The sequence below is a fragment of the Chenopodium album genome, chromosome 19 (genome assembly GCF_948465745.1).
Source record: "Chenopodium album chromosome 19, dcCheAlbu1.1, whole genome shotgun sequence".
NCBI lineage: Eukaryota > Viridiplantae > Streptophyta > Magnoliopsida > Caryophyllales > Amaranthaceae > Chenopodium > Chenopodium album.
In genome coordinates, this window is record NC_137852.1 from 10,034,280 (window position 1) to 10,057,002 (window position 22,723).

A 22,723-nucleotide genomic window follows, 5' to 3' on the forward strand; every position below is an offset into this window, starting at 1 on the left:
TTTGAACGAATGAACGTGACCTTGAGTTATTTTGCAAGTTAACATCAGTTATCAATGACCAGTCTAGTTATTTTGCTATTATACTTCATTTAGCTATCAGGGACTATTCTAGAGTATTAATCAGTTTAGGGACATTAGGGTTGATTGATATTTTAAACGAAAATTGGATGTATACAAATGTACTTTACAAAATGAAACGAAAGGAGAATTAATGTTTATTTTAACATAGCAGCCCGCTTAAGTCAAACTCCGGCCATTGAGCCATTTAAATAATTTCTGAATAATGTAAGCATACATATTTCAATGATAGAGACTATTTTTTTAATAATTGTTGTTGTTACGATGCACGAAAACAAAATAACAAACATTTCTAAATACATCAAAATAAATAAAAATAAAAAATTTCATTAAACTACAATACTTGCTCTGTTTTGTGATTGCTTCCTCTGTTTTTCTTCCACCAAAGTCACCTTCAATCAATCTTCCTTTCAAATAATTCAAACTCATCTCCCTCCCAAACAAATCCTTAGATTCTGAGCTAAAAAAACATGCTAACAAAGCTAAGCTTTTGAAAAGCTTCATCAATGGCGGCAAAGCCGGAAGAAGTTTCAATTCCTATCCCACCTCTAAAACTTGAGAAATCTCCCCAAAAGGGTTTGCAAAACAATGAATTTGAAGAAAAACCCACAAATTATTCCTCTCAATCTACAGAAAATTCCACATTTTGCTCAAGCCCAAATAAACCCCTCATTAGAAGAAGAAATACTTTCAAGAAAGAATCCAGATTTGGGGGGCCCTCAGTTCCTCTTGACACACAAACCTTGCAAAATTTAGCCGCAACGCCTCGATTTTCGAACCACTCACCCTTTTCAGGGAGCACACCTCGGGTGAGCACACCTAGGGCTGCAGAAGCTTCTGGAAGGTCAAAAGGAAAGGAGAAGGAGAAGGAGAAGGAAGGGCCAGATGAGAGAGAAATATATGAGAGGGTAACTGCTCAGCTAAGTGTTAGAAATAATTGGCGAATGACGATAAAATTATTACTTGAGTTGATTGTTTTCTTGATGATTTTGGCTTGTTTGATTTGTAGCTTAAAAGTTGAGCGTTTTAAGGGTAAATTTTTTTGGGGATTAGAGGTTTGGAAATGGTTTACACTATTAATGGCTATATTTTCTGGTGCGTTGATAACTAGATGGGTTGTGCATTGCATTGTGTTTTTGATTGAATGGAAGTTTTTATTGAAGAAGAATGTGGTGTACTTTACTCATGGGTTGCAGACTAATGTTGTGGTGTTTATTTGGATTGGTTTGGTTCTTATCACTTGGGTTGTGTTGTTTAAGCATGATTCCGACTCCGCCCCGAAAATGACAGCGAAAACCAAGAGAAAACTCGATTTCATTACTTATACTTTAGCATCGTGGCTAATTGGGTCATTTTTGTGGTTGGTTAAGACTACATTGATAAAGATATTAGCATCTTCTTTTCATTTGAATAGGTTTTTCAATAGGATTCAGGAAGCTGTGTTTCATCATTATGTGCTCCAAACTCTCTCGGGGAAACCCGTGGTTGAGCTGGCCCGTAAACTTAGTAGGGAGGACAGTCACGAATCTCGGGTAAGTTTTATGGAACACATCGGAAGTCACAAGGAGAATAAAGTGGTTGATTGGGAAAAGCTTCACCAAATGAAGAAGGAGAAAGTGCCTTCTTGGACTATGCAGTTGTTGGTTGATGTGGTATCTAATTCAGGTTTATCGACTATGTCTGGTATTCTCAACCAAAACGTAGTTGAAGGAGGGGTTAAATTGGATGATGATGAAATTACTTGTGAGGAGGAGGCTATAACAACTGCTGTTAGGATATTCTACAATGTGATTGGTAATGAAAAGAATGGACTCCATTTACTTAGTGATATGCAAGATATCAATCAACTGTAAGATGATTTGTGTTAATCTCAATTGTGGTTCTGAATGTGTCTTTTCTTGTGAATTAATTTAATAATCACGATTTTCATGTGATTTTCTCTAATCAACCTGTTTACATCTGTCTTCTCAGCTACATTGATGGAGCTGACCTCCACAGGTTCATGATTTGGGAAGAGGTGGAACTTATTTTTCCATTATTCGAAGTCAATGAAAACAAACAGATTGATTGGAAATCTTTTTCTAAGTGGGTGGTAAGGATGCTAACTCAGTTGGTAATCATACATTCATATGGCCTAATTGAAGTGCTTATCCTATTTTGGTTTATTCAAAATAGCGTAGCATATGTGCGTAATTACGTACCATACTGCTGATGTAATTCATATTCTTAGTGTTTGTATCCTGCTTGAGATGATTACATTTGTTACTTTTAAGGCTTGAAAAATGTGGTTTATTTCGATTTTGTGAACAACTTTGTTTCCTAATTCTATTACTTGTGTTGTGATTCACGAGTATGTGTCTAATTGTCAGATCCGGCTATTTTATGAAATATTCTATGTTTTTGGTACAAAATAAAGTGTCAATTGTCCATATCCACGTTGGAATATGTTAACTGAAGATGTCTTGTATTTACGTTTTAATTATTTTGTTGAATTAGATTTCATGAATTAAATGCTTGCTGAATTTGTCACTGAAACTTATTCAGGAAGCACATTCAATTTCCTTATCTTTATTTTTTGCATTTGCAGGTACAAGTCTTCAAAGATCGGCAGGCACTCAAACATGCTTTAAATGACAATAAAACTGCTGTGGATGACCTCAATAAATTACTGAGTGGAATCCTGATTATTATAATCCTAGTGCTTTGGCTTCTTATGACAGAAGTTCTGACGTCTAAAATGCTTCTCTTCTTATCTTCTCAACTTCTGGTGGCAGTTTTTGTTTTTGGAAACAGTTGTAAGACTGTTTTTGAAGCAATTATATTTGTTTTTGTTATGCATCCATTTGATGTTGGTGATCGCTGTGTCGTTGATGGAAAACTGGTAATATATCCTGCTGTGATGCTTCCTGTGAAATTTTGAGTTCATTTTTTTGTTTTTTGGGTCTTTACAACACAATTTCTTGATGTTTTAACAGATGATTGTGGAAGAGATGAATATCTTAACAACAGTATTCTTGAAATTGGACAAGGAAAAGGTCTACTATCCAAATGCAGTGTTAGCTACTAAACCCATTGGTAATTATTACAGGAGTCCAGATCAGGCAGATACTATGGAGTTTGGAATAGATTATAAAACACCGCTGCCAAAGATTGCGGAGCTAAAAGATCGAATAAAGAAGTAAGTTAGCATATGTCAACTACCTCAGCATTATCAATTGTTTTGATGGTTCAGGTGTTAGATTTGTCTTAGTTTCTTTAGCCAACGTGTCAGTTGGTGGTGGTGGTGTTGGTGTTGGTGTTGTGACTGTTGTCATAGGATCTCTAGATATCTCTTGTTACCTACTCCATGCTAATCTGCTGTATTATATATCTCCTAACTGTTTTCAAAAGATTAATAGATGGTAGAAAGTTTAGTTATGAGAACTGAGCAGCCAAATTCACATTATTAGTACGTTAAATGTACTAAGAAAATCCAAAGATAGGTGTGCTCTATACTGCATATATTGCAAAGCCACCACCAGAAGTTGATCTTGAAGTATGGTAATGGATACAAGACAAACAATTAGTAAAAGGAAGTAATGTGGGAAGGTTTGGTTTACTATACTCTTTAGCTCTGAGGTTTCGTTAGGCTTCTCTTTTAGATTCTTTTGGGGGTGAGGAGTATAATAAACTGGAATCTGATTGAGTGAAATTTGTTGGTGTTGGAAAAAAACAAGTATATTAAAAAAAAGTTAGAGAGGAAGGTAAGAATAGATTGTTGGTCAGCTGATTGAAGCATGCTGCTAATTCTTGTGTTGGTGTTAGATGAGATTATATGTATCATATGAGTTAGAAATCTTTCTTTATGGGGAAGGATTGGGCACATGTGGTGTTATAACTTGTTCTGTCATCTTTCTTTGCTCTTGATCTCCGGTGTAGTGGCTGTTACTGTTTTTCTGCTAGGCTCTTGCTGCTCTGTCACAGCTGCAGGACTTGTTACTTCATAGTATCCTGAAATGGCAAAGAGTGAACTTCATAAACAGTTCTATGTTCTATCTATGATGGTCGAGGGTTAACCTTTTCCCTCGACTTTTGCATTAGATGTTCAGCCATTTAAGATAGCTGAATATTTTGACCGCTATTGATAACTGCTGAAACTGGAACTAAGACCAGTCTAAGAACCATAAGTAAAAGGCTAATAGCTAGAAGTTTTGTATGCTTATTATTTTGGCTTATATTGAGATTATACATGAAGCTTTTTTTGGCCTAATCTTTTACAGTTTACTTATCTACTAAACATATTTTCCTTTCCTATTGAAATTTCTATGGAAAATATTTACTAGTATAATAGTTCATCATGAAAGCATGATCTCAATAAAAGCCCCTTGTTATATTAGTACGCATATCACCATATCTCCCGCTACTTATTCCAGATGGGGTTCTCATGAAAATTCAATATTAGTACTCTGTATACATGATTATTATTTCCTGACATTGGAAGTTTGACACCATCGATAAATTCCCTAAAACTTTTCTTCTCTTGCAGGTATGTGGATCAAGCTTCCCACTTGTGGCACCCAGAGCACATTTTGGTTGTTAAAGAGATCGAGAACGTAAACAAGATAAAAATGGTTCTCGTATTCAATCATACTATGAACTATCAAGACATTGTTGAGAGGAACAGGCGGAGATCTGAATTTGTCTTGCAAATGAAGAGCATATTTGATGACCTCGAAATTTCTTACCAACTACTTCCTCAGGAGATTCATCTTACCAAAATGGCTCAAAATTATATTGGCTGATAGTGGAAGAGTTCATTTGCCTATGTGCAGTTGCTAGTAAGTCATCTCTTTGTCCAGCTTACTTAGATTTTTTGTGCAAAAAAGTAATTTTGTTTGCTACTATATCAGGCATCAAAATAAAATTTACTCATATTTTCTTATTTTTGGCTTGTGACACTACAAATCCACATGTTTGTTACGACTTGTTTGGTAGGTTGTAATATTAGAAAATATATGGAATTTTGTGAGGAAGTCTATTATGCTTCATAAATTTGTATTACCACTTATTACTGCCTATAGAAGATTATAATAAGTGGTAATGAAAATTTATTGACAAAAGTTGTACTTGGGCTATAGCCACATTACCATGAGCCTTTCTTGCAATAACATGTACAACTTCATTATCATTTGTAGTTTACAACCGTATATAATTCTGCCGAACAGGCTACTTGGCAATTTATATGTATATATAAAGTTGTAATATTACTGGCTTTAAGCCAGGACTAAGCTTCATGGATGCCTGATGAATGATGATTTTTGCCGGAGAAGCTCTGTTGTTTGTTTGAGAAAGCTGGTTGCCTTATGGCACTTTGTTTATAGCTATAAACAAATTTTGAATTGTAGAGTTTATGCTTATGGTACACCAAAGGAGCATGATAGTTCTTTTTATTGGATGGAAGATTTATTATTCTTTGCTGCAGGACATCTTTACCTAACTAAGACAGCCAATATGACTATAATACTACTATAAACTCCTTGCACTAGTTGCACAAAGTAACAGATTTTTCGATTCTCAAGCTTGGAGAGAAGGGGGTGATCTTAGGAAAATCCCTCCTACAATGAGCTTGGTAAGATTCGAACCCTGACTTCACATCTAGAAGTCGGAGAGCTAGTCAAATATGCTGCATCCATAGTGGATGATGACTAAAACATTTTGTTTAAGTGTTGTTCTTTAAAGTGTGAAATCATGATGCTGCCAAATTAGAATGAGCTTGAGAAAGTAATGAATGAGCTAGGGTTAACTGCTGAGATAGAATTTTGGAGGAATACCTTTTTTCATTTCATAAAATAAAGTTGAAGACAAGTTTAATTTTTTTTTTTCTTTTTAATTGCACTACTAATATAGTTTCTACAACATCAACAGATTAAAACCTCTTTCTTCTACTATGAGAAACCCTACTTATATATATAAATTTTATTTAGGTCTCTGAAGCTACTACTATTAATTTATATTCAACAACATGCCCTTCATTTCAGTTGATGCTGGATTTGCTGCTCCAATTGTCCTTACAGACGATTAATTATCAGCCCATGACCATGTATAAACCTTGCACTCTCTTCAGTATAGATATGAGTTTCTTGCTTCAACCTGCCCAATTTGAGGGAAGATGAAAACACAATTAAAATTAGTATGCAATATCCTCGACTCTCGAGACCATATCATTTTACTACATGATATCAAGCCAAGGGAAAGTATAGAATGGTTAACTTACGATTGAGATAAGGTTTTGTTAAGGGAGGTTGAGGAAAGCATGGCAGTCCCATTGAGGTAGAGCAACTCTCCATCAATTCGGTCTTGGATCTTCTTATCAAGGTCCTTAGCATCGAGAAGAATGGGATGATCCGAGGCCTAATTAGAGATACTAATTAGTTGATATATGCATTCATATAAACTTTATTCACAAAAAATTATACGAAGTAATAATTATATAGTCCATACCATAACCCATCCCCAGGTATCAGCATACGATGGCACATGAGCAGTGAATGGTACAACATCTACGCAACAAAAACAAAGAGGTTGAAATTTATTCAAAATAAAACAACTAATAAAACACGGAGGAAGTATTGATATACTAGCCCTAGTCGAACTTACATTTGAAGACTTGTTTGATGGTGTTATAGATGGAAGAGAAGACCTCCTTGTGGGTGTAAATTCCAGCAGGCCCAGCCTACACCAAAAATTTTAGATGGATTAATTAGTGTGAAATTATTAATCAAGCATTTAATTTTCATGTGACATAAATTCTATGATAATATAATAAATTTGAGTGAAAATATAGAGTAATAATGAAACCTGAGTGATAAAGATGCCATTTTCAGTAAGCCTAGGTTTGAGAATATTCTCATAGAAAGATTTGGTGTAGAGTTGGTAACAAGGTCCTCCCTCAACTGGATCAGCCAAATCTCCTACAATTATATCAAATTTCTCTTTCCGTCCCTCCAATTCAGCCCTACAAATAATAACAATGTACATTCAGTTTCGAGTAGAGTTAAATGCGCTCATTTGGTTGGACATAAAAAATTAGACTTATTAAACGGTCAGATAAAATGAGTTTTAAATATTTTTTTACTTTTCTTATCGATTGTCTCAAAACTTACTTTGCGTCATTGATCATAAGCTCAAGCTTGCTATTGTTGAAGGCTTCTTGGTTGATAGTTAAGTGTTTAAAACAGAAGTCCACCACTTCCTGCATTTAAGAAATTTAGCACGTTATGCTTGTGAATTGAATCCACTAGTCAATTCTTGTTAATTTGACCCTTTTTTTTTTTTTGGCCGCGTTAAACATCAATATCAAACTCATTTTACAAGTTCTATAATCAAGATATATAACGAAAGTTTAGTCCCAACGTAGTGTAATCACGTATATATGTACCGTTAATATGTGGTCAAATTTGAATTTTTACATGGTCAAATTTGAATTTATACTATAGGTTGATTATCCAAATGTAGTTAATGCATGACTATATTTTTCCCTAAATAAAGATTACAAGATATATATTTATTTGCATAATAATTTTTCTTAATAAAAAAGACAATATATTTTACCTTATCAATGTCACACATGACCACTTTCTCAATGGACTTGTGCTTAAAGGCTTCTCTAGCAGCGGAACCTTCACCACCACCCATTATGAACATAGTTTTGGGGCTGTTATCATCATTAATCCACAAAACATTGTCATTAATTAATTAAACATGCATAATCATACTCACTAATAAATCGAAACCAATGATATCATGACACGCATTATCGCTATATTGTATTTAAATTGAACGCCCACATAATCAGTATATTACTCAAATACATTATTCATGTAAATAATTGCGCGCATGCAAGTTATAGCTTATGAGCTTATTCATATATGCGAATGAGACAGGCGACAAAATGCCACATTATTATTACTGTGTCTAAAGTTTTATGTTATCATCAAGCATAGTTGATTTCTACCAACCACAACTATGACCAACTATTGAGTTCTTTGATTTTATTTTTATGGGTTAGTTTTAGGTGATTAATGATATATATAATTGTTACTCGTAATAACCTTAATTAATTCTATAATTTACCACCATTGTCCTGAGTTGTACAAATTATTTACTCGACATGTGTCCAAATTGAAATTAATCGTTACTCTTAATATGTTACCTTATTTATAAAAAAAAAAAAAAAAAGTTGTTATATTTCTTGATATTAGGTGTCTGATGACTCATAATTGTCATAAATATGTGTAACATTGACTATGCTATTGAATTATTGATTCTATGGTGATTCTTAATTGCAAAGAAATAATATTATCAAATGAATTAAAGTAATTTTTACCATATAAGTCACAAAACTAATATTTTAAATTAACATTGTTCGTGAGTAAATACAATTTAATTGAGTATTAGAATTTGAACTCACTTTGCATGACAAAGGAGGGCAGGGTGAATTAAGCATTCATGGTAAATAAATTCATCAGCCTCAGCGCTTTGCATCTTTCCATCAAGCACCAATACCTATACAAATATTCACATACCAAAAAAATCAAGATTATTACATACTAGTGGCATTAAACAAAATGAATACACTAATAAATTAAAAAGTATATATGCTAATGAAAAAAAATATTATGCATGGTCCGTAACCAATTCTATCACGTTGAGATCATTTATCTTAATAAAATTGTAAAAATTACCTAATCTATTAGATCAAATTATGTCTAGACGAACGTAAATTAATAGATTATTGATTCGACGATATATTAAATTTAATGTGGTTTTTAATTTGATTAGAGATGTACAAAGTACAAACCTTCCCAAATTTCTTTGTGTCGAGTAGCACAATGTCCTGGAATTCGCTAGTCGCTTTTTGCAGCACGCTGAGAGACAAGAATAACAAATCATTCATACAAAATCACTTGCGAAAATCAAGAATCATAAATCATTAATTTTATCAATGAAATTTTAATTTCAACATGCATGTTAAATTATTTGATTCTTCCTCTAAATTTTTCGGTATATGATGATCATTTTCCAAATAAAAAAAATAACTATTGTATTGTATAGGTACGGCATATCCATTTCCAAAAAAAAAAAAAATTAAAAAAAATAAAAATAAATAAAAAAAAAAAATTAAAATTCCAATGTAAACCTTTTACGTAGCTCCATACCATTCTCTCAAACATTTTACGAATTGACATGCAACTATTTTATGATACATACATGATAGCAAATGATAGATTTCTTTACTTATTACAACTCTCAAGCATGAAATTTCTCTACCAAGATTTTTTTTTTTTTTTTTTTTTTCTCTCTACAAAATATTTTTTTGGCCTCTTAGCACCATACATGCTACATTGCTACATGCTACCCATGCATCACTTCTTGTTAACAAAGACTGTACGATTAGGCGGCATGGTGTTTACACCACTGATGATCTGAGTTAGATATACTCTTTTGAATTTTACCGTAATTGATTAATAAACTTTTTCGTCATTAAAAAAATCACACATATTAAAATTTTGGTAAAAATGTGGTTAGATTACCGTAATTAATTAAGAAGGATAAGAGATTATAACAAACCTATTCAAAGCAAAGGACCATTTGAGGTCATCATCAATTTCTTCCTCATACCAAAACTCATTCTTTTCTTGATTGAGACAATTGTTAGGTTTATCAAAAACGGATGATAGAGAACTTGAATTGATGATCGAAATAGCCTCGGTGCCCATTTTCTTAAGTAGCTAAGAGAGAGAAAGTAAAACACTTTAGAGAGAGAAAGAAATGGATAAGTTTAGTTGTTTTAAGTTGTGTGAAAATGAGAAGACACAAAGTGGGTATTTATAGATGGAAAAAAAGCAACCAATAAATTTTTATAAAAAAATTGGAAAATATAATTATAATCAAGATGGATTAGAAGGATTAATGTTTCTTGATTCCATTGGATAGAATTATGATGTCACTCATTACCACACTTCATAACTTTAAGCCTTTTTTCAGGATATAGAAGAAAAAGAAATATTACAGGTCACATACAAAATGCCTCAAAACTCATGTGTTTAGTCCTCTAATATCCATTTTTCATTGTTGAGGTGGTGTTTTCTTCACATGAATCACACTGTTCCGGTCTAATTTTAATAAAGTCTGATAGTACTTCATCTGTTTTTAATTATTTGGAACAATTAAATTTTTAAAACTATCATATGACAATTTGTTGTGATTTTTATCATTTCATATAAGGAATATCAATTGAGATCTTGTAACTTTTTTTTTTTTTTTTTTTTTTTTTTTTTTTTTGAGGCAGGGATCTTGTTAACTTAGTCTCAATGTACATTTTCATTTTCATTTTTTATAATTTTTAGTTACATATTAATGAAGATATTACAAGTTAATAACTTCTTAGGGCCTGTTCTCATTGACTGAACTCAGGTGAACTGAACTCAGGTGAACTGAACTGAACTGAACTAAACTGAACTGAACTCAGCTAAACTGAACTGAATTGAAATGAATATTTTATAAGAGAAGGAAATTAGGAGCTGAACTGAACTGAGCTGAACTGAACTGAACTGAACTGAGCTGAACTGAACTGAACTTCAACGTAAGAGAACAGGCCCTTAGTGCATCAAGATACATAAAACTCCAATTGTTACAATTTATTAAGAATGGAGAAAGTACTCCGTATGATTTAGTCTTAATATTTTTGGTCATTGTGTGTACTTGGTCTTATCTAATGTATTGATCTAATTAAACTTTGTTTGTAATTATTTTACAGTATAGTAAAGAAAGAATTTTACAAGTATCAAAATAGATTACTTTTGTTCACCTTGAGACAATAATGTTAAAATTAGTAATAAGTTTCCGAATTAATTTAAAGTGTTAAACTCTAGAATACTGTGGAGAAAACGGCTTAGCCCAAATATACAAACCTAACATAAATACATAAAACCAACTCTAATATAAAGAGAAAAGGTTATAATAATGTATGTGTAAGAAAAACATTATTGATTTAGATCATGTTAAAATTTGCCTTAATTTGTTCCGTACTTTTGATCAAACATGTAATTTTCATATCACATGTATAGTTTTCGAGCTATTTCTATTATTATACCATTATACTTGTATACAATATACATGTGTTAATGCAACTGAGAACTATTAAAGACGAAAGTTTTAAGTTTTATTAAGACTTTTTTTGTATTGTACTAGCAAATGAAGTCAATGTATGTATGGAATACTGAACTATACTCCTAGTTTGTAATTCTGTTGATTAATGATAAACGGGCCTGGGCTACACCCGTCACAATTGTCCACTTTATACGACCAAGGAGGTTCCACCTCAAAACCATATGGCAATGAGGGGAGTAGCCCCTTAGCCTTATAAAGTGGACACAACTTTCTTCTTTCTTCAATGTGGGATACACATCCCAATATTTCTCTTTCAATGTGGGACAACACTTTCACTCACATGTGGGTTTGCTCATGGGCTCAACAATTAAGCATATGTCAACAAAAAAAAAAATAAAAATAAATAAAATAAAATAAAATAAAATAAAATCGTGCAACTTCTAATTAGTATTTTACTCTCTGCCATAATTTAATCTTTTGGTTTAATTATTTACTAAAATATGCTATGAACTTAAACATTGAAAAAGCGTATTTTCCTATTTATGCGCGAATTTAACCTAAAATTTTTGTGTATATCTTACAGACTTACACACACTTATTATCAAAAACTCGAAAACCCACGTGATTTAGTGATTGGTTATTTAATAATTGTCAGTTATTAATGACGTGGTTCGACGATTGAGTATCTCATAAATGTAGATAAGATTTCTTGGTAAACTGGACTCGAAAAAAAACAAAATAACGGCAATAGTGCCAATTATAGACTTAGACACAAAAAAAGATGAAGAGTTCCCCTCAAATCTCAGGATTTGGTGCTAGATCGAAGGTGAATTTCAAAGGAGAAATTTAAGCTTCACAATCATTCTAAGATATCTTGGATCTCCTCTAGATCACTATGTCTTATTATGTCAATTTTTCTCTCGACTGTTATTCTTACTACTATATATATATTTCTTGCTCATATATAATGAATTAGAGATGTTATATTACATGAGAGAGAGAGAGATCCCCTCAAATATCGGCTTTTAAAGGAGGCATTTTAAGCTTATTGATCATTTGAAGATCGATGTCCTTAATCTTCTTTGATTAGTGTATCTCAGTTATATATATATATCTATTATCTATATGTCGTTTTTTCTCTCACATGTTATCCTAATTATCATATTTCTCATTTATATAGTAATTTAAGAGAGATGATAGTATATGTTTGTATCAACCTTTTTTATTAATTAACACTTGGAAATTAGCAATACAATTAATTAATTGGTTTATACCTGTTTCGGGTGAAAACAATGGGACCTTGCCGAAGGTCCAATGAGGTGGTGAAGACTGGGCTCGATCCAAGTGATGATGGACCGAGGGTTTCCTGCACAGCAAGCACACGTAAACTAGCCTCGGGGGTGTTGCCGAGGAAGGCCCCTCCGATGCTAAAGTTAGTACAATGTGTAGAGAGAGAAAGCTATGCAAGAGAATTAATTGCTTGAGGCTTTGTCGTGTTCTATCAGAAAAATGACACATTGATGGCTTTTATACCTTGGCATATATGAGAGATGTGGGCCTGGACCCAATTGACTTGACCTTGAGAACTGGTCTTGACTTTAGCATGGGCTGGAGAGTTGAACCTTGACCTTGGGCTTTGGATTGGATCATTTAATGACTAGGCCCAATTGGACTAAATTGGACCCATACAACTTGCCCCCCAGACCCGATTTGGAAGAATGACGGGTCGGGTTTGATTAACCAGAAAAAGGAGGGAAGTAAATGATTTAATTAATCCAAGGATTTGAATTTAAACCGCAATTAGTGAAATGATGACGGTTAAATGGATAATGGAGGAAGTTGGACGGATAATGGGTCATCAGATTGCGGGAAACGTGCTTAACGGTTACTTAACGAGGAATTAAAGAGCAATTTTAAGCGTGAACCTCTTAAAATTCCCATTTCTGGAAATAAAACCAAAAGATACGCACTCTTTCCTCATTTCTTCACCCACACAAAATTGAACCCCGCACGAGAACCCTTGAATCCGTATCGAAACTTCGCTGAATCCCCGAGAAATAAGCTTAGAAACCGAAATTCATCATTCCGAACCAGTAGATCGGCGAATTCTGCTTCAGATAAAGGTAATTTTCTCTGATTTTTGATTGATTTTCTTCAGATTTGAACTCCTTCCCCCTTTTCTTTCGATTTTCTTCGAAACTTTAATGGCGAGAGGAGTTAGAGGTAGAGCCCGTGCTCCTAGAAGAGCAAGGCCGATCCCAGATCCTCGGAATAGGACTGGGACATGGAACGGACAAGCTGTGTCCGAACCTGCCGAAGGAATTAGGGCAACTCCGATTTCGTCGGCGCCTCCTGAAGGGACGGAGGGTCCGAGCACTTCCGGGCAGGACGAAGTGGTTCCTGCTGTTCTTTGGGACGTTCTCCCCGGGTATCAGGAGTGGGAGGATCCCGAGGTTGCCTCGGCTATGATAAAGAATGCCCCATACTCCTGGTGGATATTGGAAGCCGAAAAGTATCGGTTCGCTGAACAAGTTGAGTTGCACTACGGCATAATGGAGGCCGATGGATATTGGTGCCGAATGCCTGATGCATCTGATAGAATCCATCGTCCGCCCCCGGGGTATGTAGGGGTGTACCTTAGGCAGCTTCAGTATGGGCTGAGGTTCCCCTTGGACTTATTTGTCCGAGATTTGCTGATACATTACAAGGTCTCCTTGTGTCAGCTAACTCCTGTCAGCATCCGAAGGGTGATGACATACCTCTGGGTCTGCAAGTTCATGAAATATAATCCCGACTTGCACTGTTTTAAGAAGATCCACAAGCTGGTGCCGAACGTCCAGAGTGGACATGGGAACCATGGTCCTGGGTGGTTTAGAATCGAGTCTCGGCAAGGACATCTGACAATGTGGCCGAATGATTCTTCGGACAAGGACTGGAGAGGCCAGTGGATTTGGGTTAGGGCGCCCACAGATCCTGACCATCCCCATGTCTTCAGTGCGCCGAGATATCTCTCCAACCCTGACCCAGAAATGCTCAGTCTGGGCCCCTTAGAGAACGACGGCCGAGGTGATTGCAACCTCGAGCAGGCCAACATTTTTGGGAAGGTTGAGAACCCATCTGGAAGGGGTCGTCTGAAGACCATTCCAGCAACTTGGCTCCCTGATAACCACTACATCTTTCAGGAGCACATGCTTGCTGCTGTCGGCCTCAGCCGAAAGTTCAGAGATGGTAAGCTGTTTCGGCTGAGGCTGAAGCCCTTTACTTTATTTTACTGCTTTTGCACTTTGTTCGCCACTTTGACGTTGTTGAACTAACTCGTGCTCATTTTCTTTGTGCAGTGCTGAACGAGGTCACTGCCAAGATCGACTACGATCGTCTCGGCGTTGACCAAGCACGAAACATCTTGGACCGAGCCCCTTCTATTACTCCGTCCGAGGATCGTCCTGTCCATCTGGGCCCTACCCACTTCCTGATCGAGTCTTCAGACCACTATTTGCGGCAGAAGCCTTGGTGGAAGAAGAGAGATCCTTGGGGTCAGCTTTTGAACGAAGAGCTTGAAGCTGCTCGTACTGCCGAAGAGATTGCACGAGCTGCTGAAGTTTTGGAAGGAGGAGAAGGGTTCTCCCAAGCTGCTGAAGCGGGAGCAGCAGCGGAGGCAGCCGAAAAGGAGGACGAGGCTTTGCTGGAGACCTCGGTGAGTTTATGCCTAGCTTTTTGGCTTCAGCAAAATTTTTCTTTTTTTTTTCTTCTTTTTTTTTTTTTTACTCACACCTTTCTTGCCCCCCCTGTTTTTTGCAGTCCGAAGGGAGCAAACAACAGAGAGAAGGAAAAGCTCCTGCTCGTCCCGAAGACTCCGAAGACTCTGAGATGGACGAGCAGCTCCTTCGGAAAAGGAGGAGACGGATGGCCATCATCGGCCCTCACGACTTCCCAACGGGGCCGAGGCCCGCCGGAATAAACATCAGGGAGCCTGAGGAAGGCGGTGAACAGCCGAGGGCTCCCCCACCACCACCACAATCCCCACCGGCTGTGGTGGTGGTGGGGGAGCCCTCGGCTGTTCACCGCCTTCCTCAGGCTCCCTGATGTTTATTCCGGCGGGCCTCGGCCCCGTTGGGAAGTCGTGAGGGCCGATGATGGCCATCCGTCTCCTCCTTTTCCGAAGGGGCTGCTCGTCCATCTCAGAGTCTTCGGAGTCTTCAGGGACGAGCAGGAGCTTTTCCTTCTCTCTGTTGTTTGCTCCCTTTTTGTTTTCGGCTCAGGAAGATCTAGGGCTGCTTTGACTTTGGAGGGGTTGGCATCAATCCCCCTCTTGCTGACCATGAATCCAAGGAACTTCCCTGACTTCACCCCGAAGACACACTTCTTCGGATTCAGCTTCATTTGATGTTTCCTTAAGGTGGCGAAGGTTTCAGCTAGGTCCTTAACATGGTCTTCAGATTTTTTGCTTTTGACGATTGAATCGTCCACATAGACTTCCATGTTTCGGCCCTTTTGATCGGCGAAAACCTGATCCACCAGCCTTTGATAAGTTGCCCCCGCATTTTTCAATCCGAAGGGCATCATTTTGTAATTGTACACCCCGGCGTTCGTGACGAATGCCGTCTTTGCTCGGTCGTCGGGGTGCATAAAGATCTGATGATACCCCGAGAATGCGTCCATGAAACTAAGCAAGGCGTGGCCACTTGTCGAGTCGACTAGCTGATCGATTCTCGGCAAGGGATAAAAGTCCTTCGGACAAGCCTTATTTAGGTCCGTGAAGTCAACGCACATTCTCCAGGTACCATTAGCCTTCTGAACCATCACCACATTTGCCAGCCATTCTGGATACTGACAAGGTTCGATGAAACCTGCATCCAGTAACTTTTTGACTTCGGCTGCGATGTCTCGGTTCTTATTTGCGGAGTAGTTCCGCTTCTTTTGCTTAACTGGCCGACATGTGGAGTCGACGTTAAGCTTATGGGAGATGAGGTCTGGACTTATCCCGGGCATATCAGCTGCCGAGAAAGCAAACACATCTCTGTTGTCCCGGAGGAGCTGAATAAGGTCACAACGGGTGTTCGGATCAAGGTCCATCCCGATTGTTACACATTTGTCAGCGTCTCCTTCAGACAACTCGACCATTTCGGTCTGCTGGTCCAGTTCCATAGCAGCGGGGCCGGACTCTTCATTATCTGGCCTGCTGTCTATGTCAGCAGGTGTCCCAGACTTTTTCCTCGGCAGGCTCTCTGAGTCCTTCGGCTCAGATGAGGAGCTTGCCTTTTCTTTTTCTGACCCTTTTTCTTTGGGTACAGAACCTTGTGCCGAAGCACTTAGACCTTTCGGCTTCTTCGTGCTCGGCCCTTTTTCTTTCTCCTCCTCATCCTCATCATCGTCCTCTGGACGACTAGTGGACGGCTTGAGGTAGTTGCACCTTCGGGCCTCCTTTTGGCTGCCCTGGATCCTTTCGGGGAAGCCGCCGTCTGAAACGTATATCATCAGCTGATGATAAGTTGAGACGACTCCCTGGATCTCGTGAATTATGGGTCTCCCCAAAATCACGTTGTACACTGAAGGAGCATCAATGACCAAGAATTCGGTCATGACATTCCTAGCCGCTTCGTCGCAGCCGATAGTGACAGGAAGTAGGACCTTCCCATCAGGATAAGTTGAAGCCCCATTGAATCCGGATACTGGGTAGGATACCGGCGTGAGGTGCTTGGGCTTCAGCTTAATTTGATCGTAGGCCCTTCGGAACAAAATATTTGCCCCGCTACCACCGTCAACTAAGACTTTGCTGACGTCATGGTTGGCCACCGTGGCGATGATCACCAACGGGTCCTCGTGAGGGTACGTCACCCCCCGACAGTCAGCGGCTGTGAACGTCATGTTCGGCACCGGTGACTGGGGTGCCTGTATATCAGCATGATTCACCTGATGGGTCAAAGCCCTGAGGTGACGTTTGTGCTCCCTCCGAGAACATAATCCTCCCGAGATAACGTGAATTGGGGGGAACTTTCCCTCCGCAGTTTTGCTGTTCTTTCGGGGGAAATCGATCTCCTGCCGAGAGTCCTTTTCGGACCTCTCTGCTTCTTTTTTCTCGCGGTGATCCGCGATGTATTTTTTCAAGTACCCCTTTCGGACCATATCTTCGATTTGGTCCTTCAGCTGGATACATTCTTCAGTGTTGTGTCCCGCTGATTCGTGGAACTCGCACCACTGATTTTTATTTTTGCGCTGATACCACTCTGGGAGCGATCTCGGCTTTCTGTAACTCTGCTCCTCTTTCGTCACGCTGTAGATCTTAGCACGCGGAAGAGAGAGCGGAGTGTAGGATTCGTATCTACCCGTGAAAGGGGCAGATTTTTCCTTCTTCGACTCGTTGGCCGAAGATTGTTCCGAGGCTTTCGCCTTTCCCTTTGTCTTCTGGCCTTGGCCTTCGGACGAGGACGCTTGTTTTTTTTTCCCTCCCCCAGATTGGGGTTGGGCTTTTGTTTTGTTCCACTCTTCGGCTCGGATGAACTTATCCGAGGCATTCAGAGCTTCCTCCAAGGTCTGCGGGGTATGCATGACCATGAAGTCTAGGAACTTCCCGGGCTGAAGGCCATTCTGCATTGCAAAAACGGCTAACCCCTGGTCCAGCTGAGAGACGCTGGATGACTCGTTGCTGAAACGGGTCAGGTAGTCCCGGAGGCTTTCGGTCTCCCCCTGTTGCAGACCCATGAGTTCTGCAGTAGTCTTCTCTCGGCGGTTTGCCGTGGAAAACTTGCTCCTAAATTTGGAGGACAGGTCGTCCCACCCTGTTATGGAGCCTTGTTTTACTCCCTTGGAGATCCACGCTTGCGCGACCCCTTTGAGAGTGGTTGGAAAATATTTGCACCAAGTCGCTTCGGACCTGGGGCAAAGATGCATGTGAGCCTCATACGAGGCAATGTGGTCCTTCGGATCCGAAGTCCCATCATATGTGATGTGCGACGGTATTTTAACCGTGGGCACGTGCTCTTCCAGTATCCATTGCTCGAATGGGGAACTGGTGGGTAGCATAACGGCCTTGCCCTTGTTCCTGGCCGAAGGGACCGCGCTCCGCCCTCTCAGAGAGGTAGGAGTGGTTTTCGTCCCTGGCTGGGAAGTTTGGGCCTCGGCTGCAGGGAACGAGAGGCGGCTATGCACGCTCCGTTCCCTACCGCCGAGACGGTCGTGAATGCTTCGGTGGGCAGTTTCTGGCCGAGAGGCTGAACTGCTGCTTTTGTGGGTTCGGCTCGTGGTGAGCTGAGTTGAGGAGTTCCTGAAGAAGTGAGAGTTCCTGTTCTTCTCCCTCTCGGTTCTCCAAGTGTCCTCTTCCCACTCGCCGAGCTCCTTGAAGGAGGAGAGCTTCCCCCCCTCCTGGCCGATGTTCCTCCGCTGATTTCTGGTTTGCGGAGGAGTTCGGTCACGAGGAGGTGGCATGCTCTGGCCCTTCATGGCCTCCATGAGGGCCGCTAGGGCTCTCACTACCTCCTCAGAATTGAGTCCCGTCAAGGGTGTCCTCGGCTGAGAGCGGGAGTTCGAGCGAATGCTCCGGGATTGGCTCCGGGCATGAGACTGAGTCCTTTGAATGGACTGGTCGTCGTCATTCAGCCGAGGTGGACTCGGTTGATGATTGGACTGGATCATAGGAGATTCGGATCTCTCCCTAGACTCCTCACGAGAGTAGGGTCCCGCGGAGGGGCTCCTATCCCGGGGAGAAGATTGGCTAGAAGCGGGGCGTTCTAGGGGGCCCCCTCCTAGTGACTTTCGGCGCTTTCTCATAGGAGAGGCACCGTCGTTTTTGTTCTTGCGATTCTTAGCCATTGGAACTAAGATTGATGTAGAACGAGCGAAATTGGCTTAAAGATTTTTTGAAAGTCTTCCCCACAGACGGCGCCAAATTGTTTCGGGTGAAAACAATGGGACCTTGCCGAAGGTCCAATGAGGTGGTGAAGACTGGGCTCGATCCAAGTGATGATGGACCGAGGGTTTCCTGCACAGCAAGCACACGTAAACTAGCCTCGGGGGTGTTGCCGAGGAAGGCCCCTCCGATGCTAAAGTTAGTACAATGTGTAGAGAGAGAAAGCTATGCAAGAGAATTAATTGCTTGAGGCTTTGTCGTGTTCTATCAGAAAAATGACACATTGATGGCTTTTATACCTTGGCATATATGAGAGATGTGGGCCTGGACCCAATTGACTTGACCTTGAGAACTGGTCTTGACTTTAGCATGGGCTGGAGAGTTGAACCTTGACCTTGGGCTTTGGATTGGATCATTTAATGACTAGGCCCAATTGGACTAAATTGGACCCATACAATACCTTTTTTTTTTTTTTTTTTTTGAGAGAGAGGGAGAGAGAGAGAGAGAGAAGAGAGAGAGAGAGAGAGAGAATTCATATCAACGATTATTTTTAACACTACGTATAATTAGCAACATAATTAATTAGTCTATGCTATTAAGATTGATGCTTAATTTAAAGCATATACGTAGTAGAATAATATCATTTATTCAGATTTTACATATATATTTAATCTTTGGAAGGAAATAACTCATTAAATTATCAGAGTATATGACTATTTATTTTATGATAATATATGAAATCTAGTTTAAACTTAGTGAGTTAGTGTAATGTAGGCGTGACATACACAAATGATATCGAAGCCAAAGTTTGCAAGTTTAAATGAGTGGGGAACAATTTTTGGGTCATAATAATGGAGGGTGCTAAGACGTGAAAGAATAGTTTGTGCTAAGGTAATGTGAAACCGTATGACTTGAGATAGAGAGGATTTGAAGAATAGCATGATTAAAGAGGTTAGAAAGAAGAAAGCCATAATTTCAATTTACTATTATAAGGATTGAAGTACTATATAGATATAAACCATAATCTATATTTAGAGAAAGTTGGGACAAAATGATAATATCCTTTATAGCACAAAATTATGCTTTACTATCTTTATTCAAGTTTAACTATCAATCTATTACTTATTTTATCATGGTTCATTTCACCCGATTTTACGTAAGAGGTTACTTCTTTATTGAATAAAATGAGTTATAGTGATTGAAGCTATATATGTCATTGCTTATTAGATGAAAATTTACTTTTTTAGTTCTTTTTTATATGATCCGTTTCGACTTTGACATTATTTACATCTCCTCTTTTGATCGTCTTCTGTGAATATATGTAAGGAAACATATACTCATGTAAGATCTTGTTAATATTGTCGTAATAGGTACAATCATATATATAACTTTTATAGTTTTATTTAAGTAAAATTATAGTTATTGATGGTTAAAGTAGTTTTGCATTGACAATCTGATATATGAAACAATAAATTAAGTAAAAAAAGAACGGAGAAAGTGTAATTTTTTTTTGAGAATTCTGCTTATTCAAATTTCTTAATCAATGTAACTCTATTAGTTACAAAATACAATTTTGTAATAAATAAAAAAAATATATAATCAACAGAAAGAGTCATGCTGCTACTTGTACAATCAAATCGTTTTAATGTATGTTTTCGAATATCAACTTTTTATACTTTATACTTATTGCAACTAATTAAAGATTTATTGGTCAAAGTTTCGTAATTGCAAATACACCGATCAAAATAAGGCACTTAAATAAACTTTATTTATTAAATTTCATTTTACTTGGGGTTACAAAGCCCGCTTATATACTCTATAATATTTTACTTTACTAAGGATTCTGATTAATCAAAGTGTTGCTTTACTTTGATAAGAATTTTAATTAATCAAAGTGTTACACTTAATAAAACGGAGAAAGTAGATGAGATAGTAGGTAGAGGGGATATGATTTATGTATAGATATAGTGGTCACGCATTGCATGCGAGCCAGGTAGCCATGATCTAAATGTGGTAGTGAAAACCATGATTTGTTTTGATGTCATAATAAGTAAGTACAACTAACGGACGATTTGAGTTGGCAAAAAAAGAGAAAATTAGTGAAGCATTTTAAAATTTTTGGGTGAAGAAATTTATTTATTTTTTTTTTTAAAAAAAAAAGAAAAAAAAAAGGCAATTATATCTAAAGAAGCATGCGCATGTTATGGTAATAGCTAGACTCATAGAGTGTAGGTATACAAGTATTAAGGGCCAACTGGCTGTTGTCATTGCATGACATCATCCTTACTCTCGCCTTAATATCCTCTTTTCCATCTAACTTTGTAACAAACTACTTGTATTTATAATTTTATAAGATTAAAACGGTTGCAATTTAGAAATTGGTTAGTTGGTTTTATTTTTTTTATATATAATTTTGATTTTTTTTTTTTTTGAGGTAAAATGAAGGACTCTACTAAAAATCGGCTCCGCATGTCATCAATTGAGAGTAGAGAGGACAGACAAGAGAAATAGGAAATCTCCCTACTCCCAAGCATTTTGTAGCTAGTGGGGCTCAAACTCGTGACCTTAAGGTCACAAGGTGAGTTTCCCCACCAACCCCACCAAAATTTGCTTGGTTATATGATTTTGAAGTGTAGGATGGAATTGAGAGTTGTCCACGCGTGTTGCAAAATGGAGACGTGGTTGAATGCACTTACCTACGTGGAGATCTTGGACTAAAATATTACTTCATATTTTTATTTTATTTAAACTATTATTTCTGTTTTTAAATTAAGTTTTATCTATGAAAAATGTTATACATAGCTCCAGGGCTACATATAAGAAGCTGAAAATGGAAAAATAAATGAAAATATAACATTAATTACATTTATTTACGCGTGATTTTGTATTTATTTCTAATTTGATACATTATCATATAAGAAAAGTTATTAAATATTTATTTATATCCATAAGGGCTATACATCAAAATTTACTCTGCTATACAAACTCAATTTCCTAGATTTTACACATTTATTAAGCTAGAAGAAATTAAGGAAGTTACTCAAAAAAAGAAATTAAGGAAGACTCTAGAGAGGAACCACTAATGTGAATACTTTGTTTTTGAGAGAAGAAAGATGAAATAGATAGTAAGAGAATTACTTAATACAATTGGGTCCCACAAAATGGAGTTAGAAATTTTAATACTGAGTATATGGATAGAAAGTATGACATTTATGAAATGAAAAACAATTAAAGTGAATAAAAATTTGAACAGAAGAAAATTGATTAGTATCTACTTGATATTTGAAATTGTATAACTTTGATCAATGTTATTCCCAATAACGTATAATAAGGTTGATCTAACAATAATTTTACATGACTATGTTTTTCATTACATGGCTAGTTGGCGTTGGCCTTCATATAATATGAACCAAAGTTTGGGGAAGACAAGTATGTGATGCATACCTTAATGTCCAAATAAACTCTAACACTCACGTGATTGGGTATATCATAAATTTTAGTTATTACAAATATTAAGTGGAACGAATAGTATCTTAAGATTTCAAGGTAAACTGGAATCAAAAGAAAAAATAACTGTAATAGTACCATTGATTATATTACAGAATTAGACAGTAAACAAGAGAGAGAATTGAAGTTACGGTAATAGAGTCA

General features: G+C 37.7%; 2 protein-coding genes across 2 annotated transcripts; one reads left to right on the forward strand and one right to left on the reverse strand.

Moving 5' to 3' along the window:
* The first annotated feature begins 584 nt into the window (after positions 1-584).
* On the forward strand, positions 585-5,378 carry LOC145595922 (mechanosensitive ion channel protein 10-like). Its single transcript, XM_081652353.1, has 5 exons — positions 585-1,927; positions 2,050-2,170; positions 2,666-2,959; positions 3,054-3,256; positions 4,604-5,378. The coding sequence occupies exons 1-5, from the start codon at positions 585-587 to the stop codon at positions 4,857-4,859; spliced, it is 2,217 nt and encodes a 738-aa protein (XP_081508479.1). The 3' UTR covers positions 4,860-5,378.
* A 473-nt stretch (positions 5,379-5,851) lies between these two features.
* Positions 5,852-9,906, reverse strand: LOC145595923 (thermospermine synthase ACAULIS5-like). The gene is made up of 10 exons (XM_081652354.1): positions 9,688-9,906; positions 8,918-8,984; positions 8,528-8,622; positions 7,669-7,771; positions 7,221-7,309; positions 6,916-7,072; positions 6,715-6,790; positions 6,559-6,617; positions 6,332-6,468; positions 5,852-6,207 (listed from the first exon to the last, which is right to left on the reverse strand). Exons 1-10 carry the CDS (start codon positions 9,834-9,836, stop codon positions 6,126-6,128), a joined length of 1,014 nt encoding a protein of 337 aa, XP_081508480.1. The 5' UTR covers positions 9,837-9,906; the 3' UTR covers positions 5,852-6,125.
* Between the last annotated feature and the right edge of the window lie 12,817 nt (positions 9,907-22,723).